Source organism: Erythrolamprus reginae, chromosome 10 (genome assembly GCF_031021105.1).
Source record: "Erythrolamprus reginae isolate rEryReg1 chromosome 10, rEryReg1.hap1, whole genome shotgun sequence".
NCBI classification, from domain to species: domain Eukaryota; kingdom Metazoa; phylum Chordata; class Lepidosauria; order Squamata; family Dipsadidae; genus Erythrolamprus; species Erythrolamprus reginae.
In genome coordinates this window covers 10994753-11013309 of record NC_091959.1, presented here as the reverse complement: position 1 = coordinate 11013309, position 18557 = coordinate 10994753, and the positions used below count along the sequence as shown (strand labels likewise).

The window sequence follows — 18557 nt, the reverse complement described above, 5'->3', positions numbered from 1 at the left end:
AAGAAATAGAAGAAATAGAAGAAATAGAAGAAGAAGAAATAGAAGAAGAAGAAGAAGAAGAGGAAGAAGAAGAAGAAGAAGAAGAAGAAGAAGAAGAAGAAGAAGAAGAAGAAGAAGAAGAAGAAGAAGAAGAAGAAGTTTATAATTTAAATATAAAGATCTAAATATCGATGTGCAACGACTCTGGCATAAGCCAGTGAGAGTGATCCCAGTGGTCCTTGGCATACTGGGTGCAGTACCAAAGATTTCAGCGGACATTTGAAAACCATCGGAATTGACAAAATCTCCACCTGTCAATTGCAAAAGGCATGCATAATTCGTCGCTACATCATGCAGTCCTAGGTGCTTGGGAAGCGCCCGATTGGTGATCAAATACAAAATCCAGCATAGTGATCTCATTTGCTGTGTTGTATTGTTGATAACAACAACAACAAAAACCTAACTTACAGGATGAGCTGCTGGGAAAACCGGAGAATGGAGAAGGTAGAACAGTGTTGGCGAAACATTTCAGTACCCAGTGCCAAAACGAGCGTGCACCTGTGCCGGAAACCGGAAGAACAGCTGCCTGGTATTCATGCGCATGCCGGCCACCTGGTCTTCTGGTTTCTGGCGCGCATGCATGCGTGAAGACTAGCTGAACCCAGAGGTCTTCTCAAGAGATCTCCTAGTCCAATGTCATGCTCAAAGCAGGACACTTTATACCAGGTGTGTCAAACTCATGACGACAATGTGACGTATCACAACTTTTTTCCCTCTTCACTAAATCAAGAGTAGGTGTCGCCAGCACATGATACATCTGGCCCGCGAGCTGTGAGTTTTCCACACCTGCTGTCAAGCCGGTGCAAAAGAAATTAACGGCTTGCCACACTATCTATAGAAGGCCTGATACTTATGGGAAATTGAGAAGAGTGATTTTCATAAGGGAACAGGTGCAGCCACACAGCATTCTTTTGAGTGGTTCAAGGCCATCCTATGCCCACCCACCTGGGCGGAAGCGGAAGGAGGACTTGCCATGCTGGCACAATGTGAGTGGGCAATGTGACAGGTTTGTCGGTGGGGGACAAGGGATGTAAACTTTCAACTCAGATAAGTACATAAGTACACTGGTGTGCCTTTCGTCCCCTGTCCAATTAACTTATCATATATATTTTCTTTCTTTCATATATCCTCTCCTCTAAGTTCATAATTAACCCTTATATATATTACTACATGTCTATTTTTCTTCCTATGTATTTGTGTATTGGACAAATGAATGAATAAAAATAATTAATAAAATAGATTTAGGTTTCCGCGTGTAGGTGCCAGGATGGCTCCAGCAATAAATTTGAGATGTACTTTGACTTGGACTCTGATTTACATTGGATGCTACCTGGAACCATGACACCAACTTTACACCATCCCAGTCAAATGACTCTCCAGTGTATTTTCAAAAAATTCCAGGGATGGAGCCGGCAGCCACAACTTTGGGACGCAAGCTTTTTACCACTGATTAATTGTTCTGGCTGGAACCTTAGTTATTATGCCACTGATCTCTTGAATGAAAGTCAGATTATAATGATCGCCGCACTGGGAGGGGCCAGGTGCCAAACATCAAACGTCCCCAAGCACATCATGACCTTGTCAACAAGACTGGTTAGTGAGTCCCAAAGGACAGGAGGTTGATTGTGCAGAAAAACAAAAGGACTCACCTGCATAGCGTTTCTGCATCAAAGTATCTCGAATTCCTGTGATCGATAATGATGATTTCATGGTGTTTATCCAAAAAACACTCAAGGGCAGATTCAGGTGTCTTGGCAATGCTACAACGGAAGCCTGCTTTTTCACAAGCCCAGCAAAACCCATTGCTCTGGTTGTCTTCTTTGGCAAACACTAAGAGTACCTAATGAAAGGAAAACAAAGATGAGGAAATACAGTGGTACCTCTACCTACAAACGCCTCTACTTACGAACTTGGTTTAGGTGCTGGACTAGAAACAGAAAGACTTGTTCTAGACTTTATTTATTTTATTTATTTATTTTGTCCAATACACAATGAGGGTTTTAGTGGGTATATATATCTATATACACATAGTAAAATACATGATGAAGGTTATAGAGGAGATACTCATAGTAAATATATATTTAAGAAATAATAGAAAAGAAGATATAGTAATAGAACATATCAATGAAAGAATAGAAGAAGAGATATAGGAATAGAAGAAAGGTATAGGCGATATAGGAGAGCAATAGGACAGGGGACGGAAGGCACTCTAGTGCACTTGTACTCGTCCCTTACTGACCTCTTAGGAATCTGGAGAGGTCAACCGTAGATAATGTAAGGGTAAAGTGTTGGGGGTTTGGGGATGACACTATGGAGTCTGGTAATGAGTTCCACGCTTCGACAATTCGGTTACTGAAGTCATATTTTTTACAGTCAAGTTTGGAGCGGTTAATATTAAGTTTAAATCTGATGTGTGCTCTTGTGTTGTTGTGGTTGAAGCAGAAGTAGTCGCCGACAGGCAGGACATTGCAGCATATGATCTTGTGGGCAATACTTAGATCTTGTTTAAGGCGTCTTAGTTCTAAGCTTTCTAGGCCCAGGATTGAAAGTCTAGTCTAGAACTTCCAGCGTTCTAGACTTGCCTTAGTTACAAAGCTCCCTAGATGTTCAGCGGGGGAAATAAGTGGAGAGAGGGCTATGTAAGAATATCCATCCGTCCATCCATCTGTCCATCTATCCATCTATCCATCTATCCATCTATCCATCCATCCAACCAACCAACCAACCAACCAACCAACCAACCAACCAACCAAGTCATAAGTGTGAAAAAGAGTCACATTTTTCAATGCCTTTGTAACTTTGAATGGTCATTAAATAAAATAAGCTTCTGATTTTTTGCTGGTCCCGCCTCTGTCAGTATAACAATCAAATTTACTTAGGCTACAGCTGTATTGATACCTTCAGACCATTTCAATATTCAGCTAAGTTGAATATTCTCCAAGCAACTCTTAGCTTTAGTTCATACTTCTAAGCAATTTCAGGCATTCCAACTGTGCTTATATTTGGATTAGAGCTGCTGGAATGTCAATAAATCTCAACATTTACACCTACCTGTAGGCAGAATGTGTTTATATATGTGAGCAAACACACACACACTGACTAAGTTTACACTTTGGATTAAACCTACCGGAATAACAATCAATTTCACAATTTATACCTACGTATAACCGATACGTATGCGCACTTGCACAAATGCCCTAATTTAACTCAGGATTTCTCTTTATTAGCTCAGTACTCAGTGAAATGGGCTTTTGAATATTGCTCTAAAAAATACATTTTACCTGGAATTTATTCCATTCCTTTTCACTACTATAGGATGTTATGAAAACACTTCCGCTGAAAATGCTATTGAAGAAGTGAGAAATAAATATACTGCTCAAAAAAATAAAGGGAACACTCAAAAAACACATCCTAGATCTGAATGAATGAAATATTCTCATTTAATATTTATAAAGTTGAATGTGCATGTGAAATTGATTATCAATCAGTGTTGTTTCCTAAGTGGACAGTTTGATTTCACAGAAGTTTGATTTACTTGGAGTTATATCGTGTTGTTCAAGTGTTCCCTTTAATTTTATGAACAGTGTATATAGGCATTTTCTTCATTTAGATTAGTGTTTCCCAACAAATGCTGGCTGGGGAATTCTGGGAGTTGAAGTCCAGATATCTTCAAGTTGCCAAGGTTGGGAAACACTGATTTAGATAACCAGTTCCCGGACAATTATTATTATTATTGTTGTTGTTGTTGTTGTTGTTGTTGTTGTTGTTGTTATTTATTGGATTTGTATGCCGCTCCTCTCCGCAGACTTGGGGCGGCTAACAACAATGATAAAAAACAGCATGTAACAATACAATTAATAAAACAACTAAAAACCCTTATTACACACAAACATACCATGCATAACTTCTAATGGCCTAGGGGGAAGGAATATCTTAACTCCCCCATGCCTGGCGATAAAGGTGGGTCTTGAATAATTTGCGAAAGACAAGGAGGATGGGGGCCGTTCTAATCTCTGGGGGGAGTTGATTCCAGAGGGCCAGGGCCGCCACAGAGAAGGCTCTTCCCCTGGGGCCCGCCAAACGACATTGTTTGGTCGACCGGACCCGGAGAAGGCCAACTCTGTGGGACCTTATCGGCCGCTGGGATTCGTGCGGTAGAAGGCGGTTGGGGATGTATTCTGGCCCAATGCCATGTAGGGCTTCATAGAGGCTTACCTGAAGTTGTTCTCGGTGGAGTCTCATAGGCCCAAATTGCACATCGGTTCCCACTGCCTAGGAAGAAGAAAGGAACAAATTTAAATGATATTGCAGGAGGAGAGCAGGCTGATCTGAGAGGTGGAGTTAAACATGTCATCAGTTTGGAATCTTTCCTATTCCAGCTCCCTGTGAATTTCTGTTGACTGTTATCTAAGGTCTCTTTAACTTTGACCGTTAGTTGGCCAGATTCTGGTGTATGATGATAAACACTTCTGCGCATTGAACTCAGCAAATGCTCCTCTTTATTTGGACCAGACAAATAGGCTGTATCTGGGCAAAGAAACACAGACTTCGCTTCCTGGCCTTCCTCCTAAGTCAGAAACACCAAGTGTCAATCTCAAAAACCACATGGAATTTGCAATCAGTTACAACAACTCTAAAAGAGTAAATGAATCAGCTCATTCCCAAGCTTTTCCGTAGGCCATGTCTTAAGCGGACTAAAATAACAATAATAATTAATCACAGAACTTGCTAAGCCTGTTACCTGTATGGGTAAGAATGTTTGAAGCCAGCCTAATGGAAAAAGAAAGATTTTTTTTAAAAAAAAACAGCAATAGTTTCATAGTTTCTGCACCTTTAGCTTTCTCTCTATTTTTTCTTTCTTTTTCTCACTTTATATTAGTTTTTGTTATTTTTTAATCTTCATTTTAAATTGTTTACTCAAAAGTACAGTATATATATGTCACATGTTTTTTTGCTGAATTTGAAAATTAAGGGAGACTAGGATAGATCTATTTCGGCCTTATTTTGGCCTCATCAGCCAGCCGTACCCACTGGGACTTGAACCTGCAACCTTTGCCTTGTAAGGCACAGAATTAACCTCTAGGCTACAGTATCCAATCCCTTCAGCTCTGCACCAGTATATATATATACTTATCTTATATATATATAATAGATATAGATCTATCCTAGTCTCCCTTAATTTTCAAATTCAGCAAAAAAAAAAAACATGTGACACACACACACACACACACACACACACTTATCCTATTCATGTTTGACAAGTAAAAATAAATAAATAATCGTAAAATCGGGTTGGGCACATGATCAACCTATTTTATGACCATTACAACATACGACCATACCGAGCAAGCTCCATTACCATTGTATGTTGAGGGCTACCTGTATTCATTGACAAAGCATATACCAAGAGGCAGATGTTTATCATGTAATCAAGGCTATCATCTTGAATATTTCGACACCCAACCAGACACACAGCGGTCCCTCCATTCGGCCCTGGGTTAAGGAGTCCACTGGATTGCAGCCATAACTCTAAGGCTTAATCCTATTTTATTATCTGTACCATGACTCGCCGCAAATCCTTGAACTGTATTTCTAGGAACCACATGTTGATTTTTGCTTTATCTTAAAATTAAACTGTTGGAAGGGATTTTGATAGCGCAGCGAAGAGAGGATTTCGATAGCACGTGCACAGGATTTATTGCAAGCAGATCCTGATGACTGCGAAAAAGGAATTTTTACAATGTTATCTTTCCCAGTAAAACCACAGGTTGCGGATCTGATTTAATCCTCCAGCTGTCCAGAACTTGAGTAATTACTTCAATGAGTAATTTTAAAGAGTCAGCAGACTATCTCTCCCACCACATAAAAGACTGAAAATTACACGCTTTCTCCCCAGTTCCATCACTTAGACCTCAGATGCTTTTTCATGTATTACTTTACAAATCAACCATTTGCATTTTAAACTCAAGCCCCAAAGAGGGAGATAAGAAGGAGACTTCAGAATAACAGAGTTGGAAGGGACCATGGAGATCTTCTAGTCCAACCCCCCTGCTTGAGCAGGAGATCCTATAAGGCAAATTCATGGTCCAATATCTTCTGGAAAACATCCAGTGAGGGGGCATTCACAACCTATGGAGACAAGCCATTCCACTGATTAACTGTTCTCATTGTTATGAAATTTCTCCTTAGTTCTAGACTGGTTCTCTCCTTGATTACTTTCCATCGCAACTTGGGCGTCCTCCTCGATCCACAGCTGACATTGGAACATCATCTTTCGGCTGTGGCGAGGAGGGCGTTTGCCCAGGTCCGCCTTGTGCACCAATTGCGGCCCTATTTGGACCGGGAGTCACTGCTCACAGTCGCTCATGCCCTCATCACCTCGAGGTTCGATTACTGCAATGCTCTCTACATGGGGCTACCTTTGAAAAGTGTTCGGAAACTTCAGATTGTGCAGAACGCAGCCGCGAGAGCAATCATGGGCTTCCCAAGGTATGCCCATTTTACACCAACACTCCGCAGTCTGCATTGGCTGCCGATCAGTTTCCGTTCACAATTCAAAGTGTTGGTTATGACCTTTAAAGCCCTGGATGGCATTGGACCAGAGTACCTCCGGAGCCGCCTGCTACCGCACGAATCCCAGTGACCGATAAGGTCCCACAGAGTTGGCCTTCTCCAGGTCCCGTCGACCAAACAATGTCGTTTGGTGGGCCCCAGGGGAAGAGCCTTCTCTGTAGCAGCCCCGGCCCTCTGGAATCAACTCCCCCTGGAGATTAGAACTGCCCCCACCCTCCCTGTCTTTCGTAAACTACTCAAGACCCATCTATACTGCCAGGCATGGGGGAGTTGAGACACCTTTCCCCAAGGCTTTTTTATATTTATGTTTGGGTATGTATATGTTGTTTGCTTTTTTAAATATGATAGGGTTTTATGTGCTTTTTAATATTAGATTTGTTTTCGCTGGAATATTGTTTTTATTATTGTTGTGAGCCGCCCCGAGTCTTCGGAGAGGGGTGGCATAAAAATCTAATAAATTGAATTGAATTGAATATTGTCCTGCCTTCAAGGGCTTTGGAAAACAAGTATAAAACTGAGATGTGCAAAATTTTAGGTCCATATTCCAAACATTCAAGGTTTCAGAGTCTTTAAAGTACAACAAAAGCTTTTTCCAAGTTTGAGGAGCTCTAGAATGGAAACTAGTAATAATATCAGGGGGAAACCTGGTGGATCAGCACAATGTTTAGGGCCAAACATACTGAAAACGTTTCAAGCATCTTAGACTAATGGTTGCTGTGTGACCTGAGGTCAAAATTGAGGTGGTGCGACAAACTTTTAGCCATTCTGTGGCTCCAATTTACTTGCAAACTAGCAAAAAGCCCTTTGGCACACTTGCTTAAAAGTTACTTGTTGTCAATTATTTCAAGTTTTAGCAGCCACTTGTAAGTACTCTTGGAGTTATTTTAGTTTAAAAATGATCGCAAAAATTTTCGCTCCAAATTTTGGCCATCTTTAGAATAGAATAGAATAGAATTTTTATTGGCCAAGCGTGATTGGACATACAAGGAATTTGTCTTTGGTGCAGATGCTCTCAGCGTACATAAAATAAAATATACATTTGTCAAGAATCATGTGGTACGACACTTAATGATTGTCATAGGGGTCAAATAAGCAATGAAGAAGCAATATTAATAAAAATCTTAGGATATAAGCAACAGGCTACAGTCATACAGTCAACATGGGAGGAAATGGGTGATAGGAATGATGAGAAAAACTAGTAGAATAGAAGTGCAGATTTAGTAGAAAGTCTGACAGTGTTGAGGGAATTCTTTGTTTAGTAGAGTGATGGCGTTCGGAAAAAAACTGTTCTTGTGTCTAGTTGTCTTGGTGTGCAGTGCTCTGTAGCGACGTTTTGAGGGTAGGAGTTGAAACAATTTGTGTCCAGGATGTGAAGGGTCAGTAAATATTTTCCCCGCCCTCTTTTTGACTCGTGCAGTATACAGGTCCTCAATGGAAGGCAGGTTGGCAGCCATTGTTTTTTCTGCAGTTCTGATTCTCCTCTGAAGTCTGTGTTGGTCCTGTTGGGTTGCAGCACCAAACCAGACAGTTATAGAGGTGCAGATGACAGACTCAATGATTCCTCTGTAGAACTGTATCAGCAGCTCCTTGGGCAGTTTGAGCTTCCTGAGCTGGCGCAGAAAGAACATTCTTTGTTGTGCTTTTTTGATGATGTTTTTGATGTTAGGTGACCATTTTAGGTCTTGAGATATGATAGAACCTAGAAATTTGAAGGTCTCTACTGTTGATACTGTGTTGTCTAGTATTGTGAGAGGTGGAAGGGTTTCTCTTAAAGTCTACCACCATTTCTTCGGTTTTGAATATATTCAGTTCTAGATGGTTCTGGTCACACCACAAGGATAGTTGTTCAACTTCCCGTCTGCCTTGTTTAATGCCTTGTTTTTAATGCCTTGTTCTCACCTTCAATCATCTTCATTTTTCTTTCATTAGAAAGAACAAGGGTTTTCTTCAGTCATATACTGTATGTTGTTTTTGTGATGGGTTTCTTTTCAAATTAGGCTTCATACACACATACACACACAAAACACACAGACAAAACACAACCCCTTCATACTATTTATTGCCTTAAAAAGCAGGGCAATTTTTTTTTTTTTTTGCAACAACAACATGACAGTTACAAAAGCCCTTTTCCCTTTGGCCACCAAAAAATACACATTATTCATGCAGGAAGAAGACGTTGTGAATTCTTAAGTATGTGAAATGTATCTCTCTCCTTGCCTGTCAGAAGGGTGCCAAGTTAGTCAATAATTTTGTATGCGTGACTTGCAAACAGAAACATGCCCTGACCTAAATGACGTTGGCTTTGCGTTGGTTTTTTTTTTTAAAAAAAAGAACAACTCGGTTACCCAATTGGCCGAGTCAGCAAAAAACGGAAAAGAGCAGACAATGTAAGATGCCACTTGTACTCAGCAACATTTCTAATTTAAACTGTTCCCAGCTCAGTTTTCGAACAATTTTTGTTTCCAGACAGTCACGTCCAGGAGTTTGAGAGCTTCTAGCTAAGATTCTGGGGGTCAACAGGGGTTATCAAGGCACAGAATCTTAGCTAGAAGCTCTCAAACCCCTGGACGTGACTGTCTGGACCCCTGTTTTAGGTTGATTCTCTCCTTGATTAATTTCTACCCATTGTTTCTTGTTCTGTCTCTGATGAGTTGTTAAACCTAATTCCACGAAGCTTTTGCTCCGGTAATCTCACACTACTAACTAGATCATACAAAACTTTTCCCAGAGCAATCTTTGAATACAGCTCATCTGCCTGGAACCCACACCGCATTTCGGACAGAAACACTCTAGAAAATGTCCAGAGATAATTTAGTAGAAGAGCCCTCCACTCCTCCACTTGCAACAGAATACCCTACACAACGAGACTCACAATCCTAGGTTTAGAAAGCTTAGAACTACGTCACCTTACACACGACCTAAGCATAGCCCATAAAATCATCTGCTACAACGTCCTTCCTGTCAACGACTACTTCAGCGTCAACCACAACAACACACGAGCACACAACAGATACAAACTCAAAGTGAGCCGTTCCAAACTCGAACTGCAGGAAATACGACTTTAGTAACCGAGTAATTGATGCATGGAACTCATACCGGACTCTGTAGTATCGTCACCTAACCCCTAAAACTTTACCCTTAGACTATCCACTGTTTACCTCTCCTGATTCTTAAGGGGTCAGTAAGGAGTGTGCATAAGTGCACCAGCATGCCTTCCGTCCCCTGTCCTTAATGTTTCTCTCTTACTAGTCTCATGTATATAAATATTATTATATCTTTGTATACCACCAATACGTACTTGGCAAAACAAATATAAATAGATGGATGGATGGATGGATGGATGGATGGATGGATGGATGGATGGATGGATGGATAGATGGATAGATAGATAGATAGATAGATACTGTAGATAGATAGATAGATAGATAGATAGATAGATAGATAGATAGATAGATAGATAGATAGATAGATAGATAGATAGATAAATTGCCTGCTCTTTGTGAATAGCCCTCAAACATTGGAACACTGCTATCATGTTGCTCCAAGTCCTTCTTTTCTCTAGACTAACTAAACAGTCGGTCATCTGGCTTTCTGGATATTTGGGGGCCAATCCCTAACTTTCAGCCTACCTCGCTGGGCTGTTGCAAGGCAAGGGGGAAACAGCAGTTCTAGCAGCAGCTGTGTGTTCAACTCCCTTGACTTGTCCTCTATGAGTAAGCCCAGACACGTGATCTATTCTAGATTAATCATCAACAGCAATAACGGAGGGGAGGACCACTCACAGTATAAAATATTTGCTCGAGGCATCCTGGAGCTGATTCTGTTCATCGGGGACTTTCAGCATTTATTCATCAAGAAATGTTTATACAAGTGGGAAATATGAAGGTGTCTGTTTTCTCTTTCCCATTCCTTCTTCCTGTTGTCTCCGTGTTTGGGAAAGAAGCTGTGCTCCTTGTCCTTAATTTTTGTACTGTGCCTAAAAAGCTTTCCGCATTCATAAGCAGAATAGAATTGAGAAGCGGAGAGAAGAGAAGAGAAGAATAGAGAAGAGAGGGAGGAGAAGAGAGAGAAGAGAAGAGAAGAGAAGAATAGAGGAGAGGAGAGGGGAGGGAAGAGGAGAGGAGAAGAGGAGAGAGAGAAGAGAAGAGGAGAGGAGAAGAGAAGAAGAGAGAAGAAGAGAGAAGAAGAGAGAAGAAGAGAGGAGAAGAGAGGAGAAGAGAAGAGAGAGAAGAGAAGAGAAGAAAATAGAGAAGAATAGAGGACCGGAGAGGAGAAGAGAAGAGAGAGAAGAGAAGAGAAGAATAGAAGAGAAGAGAAGAGAAGAGAAGAAAATAGAGAAGAATAGAGGACAGGAGAGGAGAAGAGAAGAGAGAGAAGAGAAGAATAGAATAGAGGAGAGGAGGAGAGAAGAGAAGAGAGGAGAAGAATAGAATAGAGGAGAGGAGGAGAGAAGAGAAGAGAAGAATAGAATAGAATAGAGGAGAGGAGGAGAGGAGAGATAGAAGAGAGAAGAGAAGAATAGAGAGGAGAGAAGAGAAAGAAAAGAAGAAAAGAGAAATATGGAACAGAACGGAGAAGAATAGAATAGAATAGAATAGAATAGAATAGAATAACAGAGTTGGAAGGGACCTTGGTGGTCTTATAGTCCAATTCCCCATTAAGGCAGGAAACCCTACATCATTTCAGACAAACGGTTGTCCAGTTTCTTCTTAAAAACTTCCAGTGTTGGAGCATTCACAACATCTGGAAGAAAGTTGTTGCACTGGTTAATGGTTCTGCCAGGAAACCTCTCCTTAGTTCTAAGTTGCTTCACTATCTCATCAATTTCCATCCTTCGCTCTCTGTCCTGCCCTCACTCAGGTGCTTTGGAGAATAGCTTGACCTCCCCCCCCACCACCACCATCCCACCTTCTTCTTTGTGGCAATTGCAAAATCAAGGACTGACTCGTTTTCCAACCCCTCTCGTTCTCTACTTCAACTGCCTGGAAACAAGCTATTTACCCTTTTATTTACAGTCGAATGTTTAAAAAAAACACAAAAAAAGCAACCACCACTCCAGTAACATACATTGGAAAAGATCCTAAAATAGTTATGGCCAAATGAGCATGACTGATTGGAATCAAAGGGCAGATAAACTAGACGCTGACCTGACATAACCCATGAAAGCACTTCACGTCGCTCCTCCTGGACGTGAGTCATTCTGTGCCATCCAGCCACGGCCAAAACCCACTTGTGCAAATGTCTGTGTAAGCCTAGTTCTTTTTTTTTTCCCCCTTTCCACAGCTTTACAGGATCAAAGCAACACTCACTGAAGTTTTGTGCCTTCATTCAAATTTCATTCCAATTCAGTTGCAACTTTAAAAAAGGAGGATAATAATAATAATAATAATAATAATAATAATAATAATAATAAAATAAAAATAATAATTATTATTATTATTACCATTTATTTATTTATTATTTAGATTTGTATGCCGCCCCTCTCGGAGCAGCTCACAGCAAAATAAAACAATTCATGACAAATCTAAATTATAGTTTGAAATATTTTTTAAAAACCCATTTACTAAGCAAACATACATACAAACATACCATGCATAAATTGTACATGCCCGGGGGAAATGTCTCAGTTCCCCCATGCCTGATGACAAAGGTGGGTTTTAAGGAGCTTACGAAAGGCAAGGAGAGTAGGGGCAGTTCTAATCTCTGGGGGGAGCTGGTTCCAGAGAGTTGGGGCCACCACAGAGAAGGCTCTTCCCCTGCGGCCCGCCAACCAACATTGTTTAGTTGACGGGATCTGGAGAAGGCCCACTCTGTGGGACCTAATCGGTCGCTGGGATTCGTGCGGCAGAAGGCGGTCTCGGAGATATTCTGGTCCACTTACCAGTGGCAAAGAACTGGTGGGATCATAAGCCCGAAAAAGTGGTCGAAAATGAGCAAGCAAAACTACTGTGGGACTTCCGACTTCAGACTGACCGAATTCTGAAGCATAACACACCAGACATCCTGATTGTGGAGAAAAAGAAAGTATGGATCATCGACATCGCAATCCCAGGGGACAGCAGAATTGAGGAGAAGCAGCTAGAGAAATTAGTGAAATATGAAGATCTAAAAATCGAGCTGCAACGACTCTGGCATAAGCCAGTGAAAGTGGTCCCAGTGGTACTTGGCATGCTGGGCGCAGTGCCAAAGGATCTCAGCGGACATTTGAAAACCATCAGAATTGACAAAATCTCCATCTGTCAATTGCAAAAGGCCGCTTTACTGGAATCGGCAAACATAATTCGCCACTACATCACGCAGTCCTAGGTGCTTGGGAAGCACCCGACTGGTGATGAAATACGAAATCCAGCATAGTGATCTCGTTTGCTGAGTTGTATTGACATAATAATAATAATAATAATAATAATAATAATAATAATAATAATAATAATTTATTAGATTTGTATGCCGCCCCTCTCCGAAGACTAGGCACGGCTCACAACAATAATAAAACAATGTACAATATGACAAATCTAATGTTTAAAAGAAAACACACTAAAAACCCAACATTTAAAAACCATGCAACACAAGCATACCATGCATAAAACTATATAAGCCTGGGGGAGATGTCTCAATTCCCCCATGCCTGGCAATATAGGTGGGTTTTAAGCAATTTACGAAAGACAAGGAAGGTTGGGGTGGTTCTAATCTCTGGGGGGGGAGTTGATTCCAGAGGGCTGGGGCCGCCACAGAGAAGGCTCTTTCCCTGGGGCCCGCCAGATGACATTGTTTAGTCGACGGGACCCGGAGAAGGCCAACTCTGTGGGACATTATCGGCCGCTGGGATTCGTGCGGCAGAAGACGGTCCCGGAGGTATTCTGGTCCGATGCCATGTAGGGCTTTATAGGTCATTACCAACAGTTTGAATTGTGACCGGAAACTGTTGGAAGCCAATGCAAGCCACGGAGTGTTGGAGAGACGTGGGCGAACCTAGGTAACCCCACAATTATATGTTTTTAATATTAGATTTGTTCCACTGCTATATTGTTTTTATTACTGTTGTGAGGCGCCCCGAGTCTTCAGAGAGGGGTGTCATACAAATCAAATCAAATCAAATCAAATATCAATCAATCAATCAATCAATAGCTCTCACGGCCGCATTTTGCACGATCTGAAGTTTCTAAACACTTTAGAAGGGGAGTGAAGGCAAACTCTGAACTATGGAAGAATGGAGGCAAGAAGCAGTTCTCTGCTCTTTGAAGGTCCAGGCCAAAAAAATAAAAAATAAAAAACCCAGAGCAAAAATTGGAAAAGAATGAGAGGTGGGGTGAGGGAGCCGGTACCATCCAGCGGCTTCAACCCAGAGGAGAGCATGTCTCCCTTTGCAACTCTGAATTCCACCTGTGGTTTGAAAAGCAAGTAGATTAAAATACTTTGACAGCTCCTCTGCATTTTTTCCTTCTACCCGTTCTCCTTCCGTTTGACCCAAGAGGATTTGCAGAAGAAATTCTAGCAAAGCAGGAAAGATTTGCAGGGAAATTCTTCAAGATGGAGTGCGGCCAAAGATTTGGGCAAAGGCCTGATTTTTTCACTCTCTGTGATGCTCGGCCCAAGGCAGCCTTTCTGGTTTCCCACACCATTAAATCCCAAGAGGAATTAATAATAATAATAATAATAATAATAATAATAATAATAATGATGATGATGATGATGTTCTGCCAGACTCTATGGTATGAGTCTTCTGAAAATGCAAGGATACAAATTTCAGACACACACACGCTTGAAAATTCAAACACAAAGTTCTTTATCACAAAATTCAAAAGAAACCAAGCACCCTTTTTGTATTGCAAAGAGCACTCGCCCCAAAGCAACCCTGTAGGCTGTACAATCCCCTTAATTAGTCCTTAAGTACTTAGCTAGTAGCTGTGAAGAAACGTCACAGCCCTCCTTCTCCCACGAAGTGAGACACACACATTTTGCTCTGCTTTGGTTTCAAAGTCGTGAAAAATCAACAAACAGTCTGAAAACAGCAAGGCACGGTCCTGAAGAAACAAAGGTCAGATAATCTTCCACAACGGCCAAACTAGCATGCTGCTTTTTATATCAGCAGCTCTAATTACTGGAGCCCCACCCAAACACAGATGGCCTCTATTATCTCCTGTAATATTTCCTCAATTGGTCTCTTCGATGCATAAGTCTGCGCCTGCGTGGGTCTAACACTTGATTTTGACAGTACTAATCGACCGAATCGACCGAAGATAATGGAGATTGGCTTCCTGGGCTGTGTGCCAAGCCCCCCTCTTCCAAGTCACCCCCCCTTCTTCGTCCGAGGAAACTGCACTACCTGACTCTGTCGGCAACAAAACAGGCCTAGGACATGTTGACGTTTCCCCTGCATCCACCTCCACATTCCCTGGGGCAGGAGCTGGGTCAGAGCCAACCACAACAAATAATTTATTAAATTTGTTTGCCGCCCCTCTCCGAAGACTCGGGGCGGCATTCAAACCTAATAAATTGTTGTTCCACCAATGAGAAATCATTGCAGCTTCTTCCTCCAGGGAGGAAATTTTGAGAAACAATCTATCCCATTTGTCTATCCACCAACATTCAAAAGTTTCATTGATTTAGGTATTTTATTCAATTTAAAAACACCACTCATCTTAACAAGCGACTCTGGGCGGCGGACAGAATTAAATTAAAATAAAAACATGACCGAAAGTCAAATGAGCATACAACCAAGAAGCAGGCACCTCCATGCACTTGGGGTCCCTAGCCTAAACTCCGAACCAAGTTTTTAAGGTCTTATGGACATCTGGCAGGGTTGGGACCATCCTGGTAATCGAAGGGAGAATGTTTCACAAGATGGAAAGACACCTCTTCTAGATCTCACCATCCAACCAGCCTTTTTGGCCAATGAGACGCAAATCATTGAACAGGTATAAAGACTTGGGGGATGAGAAGGGAGAAAAGGAGAGGAGAGGGGAAAGGAAGGGAAGAGAGGAGTGGGGAGGGAGGAGAGGAATGGAGGAGAGGGGAAGGGATGATAAGAGCGGGGAAAGTTGCGGCCCTATCTGGACCGGGACTCACTGCTCACAGTCACTCATGCCCTCATCACCTCGAGGCTCGACTACTGTAACGCTCTCTACATGGGGCTACCTTTGAAAAGTGTTCGGAAACTTCAGTTCGTGCAGAATGCAGCTGCGAGAGCAATCATGGGCTTCTCAAGATATGCCCATGTTACACCAACATTCCGCAGTCTGCATTGGTTGCCGATCGGTTTCCGGTCACAATTCAAAGTGTTGGTTATGACCTATAAAGCCCTTCATGGCATCGGACCAGAATATCTCCGGGACCGCCTTCTGCTGCACGAATCCCAGCGACCAGTTAGGTCCCACAGAGTTGGCCTTCTCCGGGTCCCGTTGACTAAACAATGCCGTCTGGCAGGACCCAGGGGAAGACCCTTCTCTGTGGCGGCCCCGGCCCTCTGGAACCAACTCCCCCCAGAGATCAGAGTTGCCCCCACCCTCCTCGCCTTTCGCAAGCTCCTTAAAACCCACCTCTGTCGTCAGGCCTGGGGGAACTGAGATATTCCCTTCCCCCTAGGCTTATAAAATTTATGCTTGGTATGTCTGTATGTATGATTGTTTTCTTAAATCAGGGTTTTTTAATTTAACTTAAACTTAAAGATTAGATTTGTTTATATTGTCTTATTATTGTTGTTAGCTGCCCTGAGTCTACGGAGAGGTGCGGCATACAAATCTAATGGAGATAGATAGATAGATAGATAGATAGATAGATAGATAGATAGATAGATAGATAGATAGATAGATAGATAGATAGATAGATAGATAGATAGATCTGCTAGAAAACAACCAAGCTCAGACAGCACTAAGGACCGAGTTGGTCCCAAATGCCATGCTTACCCTATACCCCATCCCCAGTACAATTTGCCAGCATCTATTCCCATTATTTTTTTAATCACCACCCCATCAAACCCACAATCCATATTGCCCCGCTGTTAAATATTGCAAGCCCTGAACAAACTGGAGTGTTCTCCCGTCTGGCTTCTCACCTCTTTTTTTTACAACCAATGGCGCAATTTAAGCTAATGGATTTACAACTTTTCTTGATACAAAAACAAAACAAACAAAAACCCAGGCGTAAAAGAAAATGACAAGATGGCTCTTTGGAGTCAACAGTAATCAGGAGTTAGAACAGGCGAAGGACAAGGAGTCCCCAAGCTGGTTTGCTTTTCTGCTCGCCAGATTAAGAAAGGACAAAGTTACAAGTTTTCCCAGAGTTCGCACTGAATGTTGGCAGTGACGGTTTTGGTTCATTACGTGACATTCTGCTAGCGTTACAGATCCCGTCTAAATCCCTACACCTATTCTAATAGCTCTGTCAGGAAATTTCTTCTTACGTCTAGACTGGTCCCCTCCTTGATTGATTGATTGATTGATTGATTGATTGATTGATTGATTGAGCAGAAAGAGTTGTTAACCTGATCCTACGCAGCTTCTGCTCAGGCAATCTTACACTACTCACAAGAGCCTACAAAACTTTTGCCAGACCCATCCTAGACTACTGCTCATCTGCCTGGAACCCACACCACATCTCAGACATCGACACCCTTGAAAATGTCCAAAGATATTTCACCAGAAGAGCCCTTCACTCCTCCACTCGAAACAGAATATCCTACGAAAATAGACTAACAATCCTGGGCCTAGAAAGCCTAGAACTACGACGCCTAAAACACGATTTGAGTATTGCCCACAAGATCATATGCTGCAACGTCCTACCGGTCAATGACTACTTCAGCTTCAACCGCAACAACACAAGAGCACGCAACAGATTCAAACTTAATACAAACCGCTCCAAACTTGACTGTAAAAAAATATGATTTCAACAATCAAGTTATCAAAGCATGGAACTCATTGCCGGACTCAATTCTGTCAGCCCCTAACCCCCAACATTTCTCCCTTAGACTCTCCACGATTGACCTCTTCAGGTTCCTAAGAGGCCAGTAAGGGGCGTACATAAATGCACTGGTGTGCCTTTCGTCCCCTGTCCAATTGTCTTTCCTTTCTCTCACTTATCATATATATTTTCTTTCTTTAATATATCATCTCCTCTAAGTTCACTTTACCCTTATATATATTACTACATGTCTATTTTTCTTCCCATGTATTTGTGTATTGGACAAATGAATAAATAAAATAAAATAAAAATAGATTGTGATCCCGCTGTATAGAGTGCTGGTGAGACCACATTTGGAATACTGGGTTCAGTCCTGGAGACCTCACCTACAAAGAGATATGGATAAAATTGAACGGGTCCAAAGACGGGCTACAAAAATGGTGGAAGGTCTTAATCATAAAACCTATCAGGAAAAACTTCATGAACTCCATCTGTATAATCTGGAGGACAGAAGAAAAAAGGGGAGACATGATCGAAACATTTAAAGGGTTAAATAAGGTTCAGGAGGGAAGTGTTTTTAATGGGAAAGTGAACACAAGAACAAGGGGCACAATCTGAGGTTGGGTGAGGGAAAGATCAGAAGCAACGTGAGAAAATATTATTTGACTGAAAGAGTAGTAGATGTTTGGAACAAACTTCCAGCAGACGTGGTTGGTAAATCCACAGGAACTGAATTTAAACATGCCTGGGATAAACATAGATCCATCCTAAGATAAAATTCAGGAAATAGTATAAGGGCAGACTAGATGGACCAGGAGGTCTTTTTCTGCCATCAATCTTCTATGTTTCTATGATTATTTACCTATCTATAAGCGTCGCCCAGAAGGTAATGCACCACATTTTTTTCTTCAACAATGAAACTTGCACACAAGAAAGAATGAGGTTTCTTCTACACTCCCTATTTTTCCACGCAGTCTCCGTCCTGTTCTATGGTTTTCCTCCAGCAAGACACAAGGGCGTGGATGCTCTGTTGGTACCACTCTTTGTTC

At 41.8% G+C, this 18557-nt stretch overlaps 1 protein-coding gene across 2 annotated transcripts in view; it reads right to left on the bottom strand.

Moving 5' to 3' along the window:
• The window catches only part of LOC139173550 (high affinity cAMP-specific and IBMX-insensitive 3',5'-cyclic phosphodiesterase 8A-like), a 135914-nt gene that overhangs the window by 46221 nt on the left and 71136 nt on the right, over window positions 1-18557 (bottom strand). For both annotated transcript variants that reach the window (XM_070763501.1, XM_070763502.1), the window contains exons 2-3: window positions 4255-4311; window positions 1689-1879 (exon numbers count right to left, since the gene is read on the bottom strand). In XM_070763501.1, the coding sequence (XP_070619602.1) occupies window positions 1689-1879; window positions 4255-4311 (248 nt within the window). The remainder of the gene's footprint in view (window positions 1-1688; window positions 1880-4254; window positions 4312-18557) is intronic.